We start from the raw sequence: 6,154 nt of genomic DNA on the forward strand, positions 1-6,154 counted from the left end.
TTTTTGAATTAGATGGGTAATGAAGCTCTGAGCATAATGGAAATATTAGATTAATAGAAATTATTATGGTATCGTTGGCTTAGAGTACAATAGCTATAATTACTGTACAAACAAGAACATATAGGGGCTTTGTTTACCAGCCCATTAGTGCTCTTCGGACTCCATCCACAATCTGGCTTCTAACTCGTCTACTTGATAGTGGGAAATCTCGCCTTTCATCCAGCAGAAATCTGTAGACTTCCCACTGACGCTCCGCCGTGTTGTGCTTGCCGATCTCAGCCTGCATACAGATCAGATGAACAGTGACAAAAAATGATATTTTGGCAGAAAAATTGGTGGCCAATGAATGAGTTCTCTTACAGAGAAGATGCAGATGTCGAGCATTTTAAGAGCTAAGGTGACGTCGTAGAAGACGCGTGGTCTTCCCTTGCCGCAGAGCTCGACAGAGTTGGCAACCAAGAGTTCGGTGTCTGGCCCGCGGCTGACTATGATCACCTTCAATGGCTGGGCCATTTCCAGCCTCAGTTTGGAGCACAGAGCGTCCTGCTTCTCTGAATCCAAAATCTTTTTCCCGTCGGTTTGTTGGATGAACAGGTCTATTTCTCGATAACCATTCATATCCGACATGAATCTCCCGTAACAAATCTAATCTCATGACCGACAGTACAATTTGTATCAGAAAACAAAAATGGCCATTGAAACAGTCAAAGATTCGACCTTTTTCATAAATTATTACTAACAGTACACACACACAAATAGAGTAAGCGAAATAGGAGGGATAGAAAAAACGGAAAACGGTAAGTAAAGTGTAGGTGTCATAAACTAATGCAGTCAGCTTCAGAACATTTATTATTTAGCAAGTTGCAGGTAGGGTTATTTAACAAGTTGGTCGTACAGATGATAAACAAATGTTTAATACTTTTCAAAAGCGTATTGCCAGGTAATAAAAATGGAGTAATAGTATTTAATACTTGGACGAGTAATTATAACCCAATCATGCCACATTAAAAATTTTCAAACATTCCTATGTAAGTTTGAAGCTTTCAACGGAGTGGCATTAATTGTGTAAACAGCAACTATGGTCCATATTTTAGATATGAAAAAAAGTTCAGAATTTGAATCAATATTAACGAAAAGTACAGTGAGCAATACCTGAATGTTGTAGTCTTTCAGAGTCCTTAAAATATCATAGAGAAGTCCCTTCTGATCGGCACAATGAATTTGCAGTAAAGTGTGGTAGGGGCTCAAGGAGTTGTCAATGGTTACATTAACTTTTTTCATTTTAGCCAAGTCTGAAGTCAGGGCCTGTGAAGTTAGTTGATTGTTTGATAGCTCGGGACTGAAAAGTTCCTCAGCAACAGTAGGTGGAAGTGAAGAGAATCCCTGCTGAAAGTTTTCAACTAGCTCAATCTCACAGGTTATGGATGAATCTCCAAGAACAGAAATTAATTTCTGTCGCGTCTCATCTTGTCGTTTTCTAGTATGAAGTTGCTCCCTACACCAAAGCAGAGTAAATGCAATCAGCTAATTCATTTTCTTAAAAAAAGTACTATTTTGATAGGTGAATTAAACAAGCAGGGCAAAACAGAAGAAAATTTATCTGCATAATTTATAACAAATTAAAATTAAGCCTACAGCAAGTATTATTGTTTCTCTAACCTCCTTAGACATATCTTTTGTATTTTCCAGGATATAAGCACAATATATGAGGAATTATGCTAAAACTCAATTATCAGAGATCAAACAAGCTCTGCAATGAAAGAACCAAAAATATTCAAACTAATTTCAATCAAGAGCATGTTTCCTGGCCTACATCTTGTAGACTCAATTGAAACTAACAAAACATAATAAATTAAATATGCAGCAAAATTGAGAATTTTCTACTCACATGCCATCAGTTATAAAGAAGAGATCCATAACTTTTCCATCTGGCGTTGTAGAGACCTTTACTCTATGGATACAGAGATCAAGCTCGCAGAGAACATGAGTGATATCTGCATCAACTCAAAAAATGCATAAAAAACAAAAAATTAACAGCCAAAACCTCAATTTTCAACTATTAGATATTCAAATAAACAACAAAAAGCTTATTTACCGTGTAGAAGTCCCTTTCTATTAACCGAGAACAGCTTGAGGAGAAAAGTCTGAGTTGTCTTGGGTAAGCTTCCTAAATCCAAATAGAATGGAATGGAAAAAGTCGGGCACTCTGATAGCAAACGGTTCTTCATACTTGTCCATTGGATGTTAATTTTGGGAGAGCACGGAACAACCCATAGCACCACGAAGCACCACTGCCCATCGGTTGATACATCTACACCAAAACGACAGAGGGAAGTAAGCCTTCGGTGGCTGAATTTCCAGCATTGCAACGCAATTTGTTCTCAAAATTCCAATTTGTTTTATCGATAAAAGTTCATTAAAAAATTTAGGATTTGTTTATATGGAAATGAAATGATGTCCTAATAGTTTATGGCAAAATTATAAACATTAAACCATTGATTTGAGCTTCTTAATCTCTTTTCATGTACTTTAGAACAAAGTTCCAACATCCAAACATAGCCTTACAGATTCCGATCAACATAATAATTCTACACTGCAATCAATTATTTCACGGGTACATTAAATACATGAAAACGTTATGACAATAATTTCTCAACAAAACTTGCACTAAGAACTAGGTGAATGTTTTCCCTCACCGAACAAACGGAATTAATAATTTCCATAAAAGCCGAACCCCAACCGACAAATTTCCTAAAAAACAGAAGCACGCATGAAAATCAAGAAAAATCGTCCAATCGACTTTACATAAAATGGAACCCTAATCCAACATAATTCGAACGAACAAAAACATGAAAAAAATAAAAAGAGTAGAAACCATATGTCACCTCCTCTGGTAATGCAGAGTCCGAACTCGAGAATAATTCGGCAAAGGTCGCAGCCGAGGCCGGTCTTATCGGGACAATTAACGGTGACGACGGTCGGCTCGCCAGCATTTTTTCCCAACTGAATCTCCACGAACTCGTCGCTCGCGATCCCCATCCCCGCACCGCCTGATCCCGATCGAACGGCCCACGACGCCACGGCCGCCACCTTCACACTCGGTCTATAAAGAATATTCCCTCGAGATTCCCCTTCCGGCCACCGTGGTATCTTCCCCTGATTCTCCTCTTTACTCTCTCTCTCTCTCTCTAGGCTTGTCTAGCTGTTAATAATATATAGCACGGGAGGGTGACCGCGGTTCTTACACGTCAGCACCCAATGCGAGAACCTATCAGGATTGATGGTGGGCGAATGTTGGCCTATATGCCAGATGGAAGGGAAGCAGCAGCCCTCTGATCTAAATCGGACGATTATGATGAAGGCTTAACTTGCCGACACAGGCTTAGCCCGATCAATAGTTGAACAGCTGCTTCAAGAACTATACATTTCCATATTTAGAAATTCAATTTCCGTACCTTTAATGTCTCTAATCTAAGACTGTCAAAATGGCACGTTGTTGTGATCGGTTTAATAAGAAGATTGTGTTTGACTCATTAGCTAACAAAACGAGCTGAATACAAACACATTGTTTGAGCTCAAAATATAAACGAGCCAGACACAAGTTGAGTCCAGACTTGCTCGTGTTTGACTCGTTTACACGCCTACTCTAATCCGTAAAAAAATAAATAAATAAGTAAATTGTTCGATGGTGTTATTGATTTGTAGTTTTGTAAGGCTTCAGACAGCTCATCTTTTGTACAAATGAAATTTATAGATGTAGGAAAAGCAAAAATAAAATTACATCTTTACCTGTATTTTAAGGGGAATAGTGTGGGTTATTTCCGTCATTAGGCGCGCACCGTCTAACCTTTGGCTGTCTCCGAATCTTCTCCCTTCGGAGCTTCGGCTTTGTAGCTTTACTTGGATTGTTTAAATATTGACATCTCATAAATTGCTAATGTGTGAGCTACACCCAGGGAAATTTGGACAGCTGACCGGCCGAAAGCCTGCTGCTGGGTCTGTTCGGCGAGGTCGCCGATTGGCTAACCAAGACGGCCGGCCGATTGGGTTCTCGGTCAGAGGGACAAGGGGGACGGCAATTGAGTAGTCTGCTGAGCATATTATGTAAGGATTGAGTGATATGTATGTAAATCTTTGCGGTTTGGAAAGTGATGGCTGTCCGGTGGGTGACCAGCCGTCGGCTGAAGGCGTTTATGTAAACTTTTGGTCTGGGAGGTGGTCGGCCCAATTGGCTGCCGGCCGGTGGATGGCCCCCGGAGTGAAGTGGTCGCCGGCCAGTTGGTGTCCGGCTAACCTGGCAGGCAGGAAAGAATGGTGGGTGCATTGGTCGTGGCTTTATATTGAATTAACAAAATATTTATTTGTGTATTTTGGAAGTCCAAAGCGCGAAGTGCGTCGGTGATGTGTGCACAGTAAATATCAGCATGTTTTAAGCTTTCATCCGGTTTTGGGTAAATGGAATTTAAGGGAGCTGCTTTGAAGCTATTTCTCCGTGATCGGCCGGTCTTGGCTTTCCTTTGTCTTGCAAAATAAAGCTAGAAGCCATTCTTTGCTTCACGCTCTTAGGCAGCCACATCACCGACGTACGAGTCAATTCTTTTGTAATTACAAATCTAACACCTAAACTTCAACTTTTACCTGCTTGACTAGGACTGTCAATTTGGCTCGTTGTTCGTGAACAACTCATGTTCAGATCGTTAAGCAGCTCCCAGAATTGACTCGTACGACACGAACAAAGGTTAGACGGTACGAACAAATTTTTAAAATTGAAATGTAAATGAGCCGAACACGAACAGCAGTTTATTCGCTAGTGTTCGGCTCAAAATGACTCGAAAAAAATTATATAACTTTTAATATAATAATATATTACATATATTATTTATAAAATAATATATTATATATATTTATGTTTAAATTTAAATTATAACACCTCATGTGACAATGTGGTTAGTGTCTTCTTTTGTATATATTTGATCCAGGTTCGAATCACACACTTTACATCTATTTTTCTCAATTTTAGTCTAACAAGCCGAACACGAGCCGAACATGAACACAAATATTTAATCGAGCCGAACACGAACACACTGTTCACGAGCCGATTTTGAACACGAGCTATTTCGAACGAGTCGAACACGAGCCAAGCCTGAGCTCGCTTAAGCTCGGCTCGTTTACAGCCCTATGCTTGACACTCTACTTATATATGAAACAATGTATTCTACTTCTTAAAATCTAAAATTGTGGTACTTTTTATGTGATATGAATGATTTAGGTGATATAAATGTAAAGAAGTAAAATTTAGGTGCTAGATAAGTAAATACATAGGTGTACATATAAAATGTGGCAGCAAGAATTGTTGAGAAAATTAGGGCGAAGAAAAATAGGAATCGACACAAATCCAGAAGAACACGGAGATTTAACGAGGTTCGGCAAAGATGCCTATTTCCTCGGGAGCAGAGCGGTGACCTCCTTTTCAATATTCAGAAAAGAATAGAGAATACAAAATTCAACTCTCTCATAGACCTAGGATTACAAACAGGTCTATTTATAATCCTAGAGTAAGCCCTGTAGTACAATATGTAATTCCCAAATTACCCCTGTATCGTATAGCCCCAACCCATATAACGTAACTTTCCAATTTGGACAGATTCTTTCGCTCCGCTCCACTCCGCTTCGTTCCAGCGTCTGTCCCTATATGGTATATGAGTCATACCACAACAAATCTCCACCTTGGCGAATATCCAACCCCTTAGGAGAAAAGATACTTGGGAGTTACACCTGCACCAATGTGGGTTAGGCCATCATGCTTCTGCTGCGCCCTCGCTGATCTCAACCCACTGAATTCCAAGAGAGACATCTCTTCAATTCCAAGAGACATCTCTTCATTCCAAGAGACTTCAAATCCTGGTATTATGAGTCATACCTAACAATTCTCCACCTTGGCGAATATCCAGCCCCTTAGGAGAAAATGCATCATGAAGTTTCTTACACCGTAGTGGGTTGGGCAACCATGCCAACTAGCAACTGCTAACATTCCACAAGTTCAAGCAATTCAAGAACTTGTTGAAAGTACCTGGCTTGGTCAACATACTTGCTGCATTTCCATCATATGATCCGACAGAGATAACTCTAATACCATCAGGTTTCATAGCTCGTA

The 6,154-nt window shown here is 39.8% G+C and overlaps 1 protein-coding gene across 1 annotated transcript; it reads right to left on the reverse strand.

Moving 5' to 3' along the window:
- LOC110022987 (ACT domain-containing protein ACR9) lies at positions 1-3,188 on the reverse strand. The gene is made up of 6 exons (XM_020722166.1): positions 2,886-3,188; positions 2,096-2,311; positions 1,889-1,994; positions 1,153-1,495; positions 361-645; positions 1-280 (listed from the first exon to the last, which is right to left on the reverse strand). The coding sequence occupies exons 1-6, from the start codon at positions 3,037-3,039 to the stop codon at positions 134-136; spliced, it is 1,251 nt and encodes a 416-aa protein (XP_020577825.1). The 5' UTR covers positions 3,040-3,188; the 3' UTR covers positions 1-133.
- Between the last annotated feature and the right edge of the window lie 2,966 nt (positions 3,189-6,154).

Source organism: Phalaenopsis equestris, unplaced genomic scaffold, assembly GCF_001263595.1.
Source record: "Phalaenopsis equestris unplaced genomic scaffold, ASM126359v1 Scaffold000203, whole genome shotgun sequence".
Taxonomy (NCBI): domain Eukaryota; kingdom Viridiplantae; phylum Streptophyta; class Magnoliopsida; order Asparagales; family Orchidaceae; genus Phalaenopsis; species Phalaenopsis equestris.

Excerpts from the sequence above, each read along its gene's own strand:
- LOC110022987 (XM_020722166.1), bottom strand. The coding sequence starts at position 3,039 with ATGGGGATCGCGAGCGACGAGTTCGTGGAGATTCAGTTGGGAAAAAAT. Across the intron at positions 2,312-2,885 it reads ACTCTGCATTACCAGAGGAG|ATGTATCAACCGATGGGCAG; the intron begins GTGACATATGGT and ends GTTTTGGTGTAG. Across the intron at positions 1,995-2,095 it reads TAGAAAGGGACTTCTACACG|ATATCACTCATGTTCTCTGC; the intron begins GTAAATAAGCTT and ends GAGTTGATGCAG.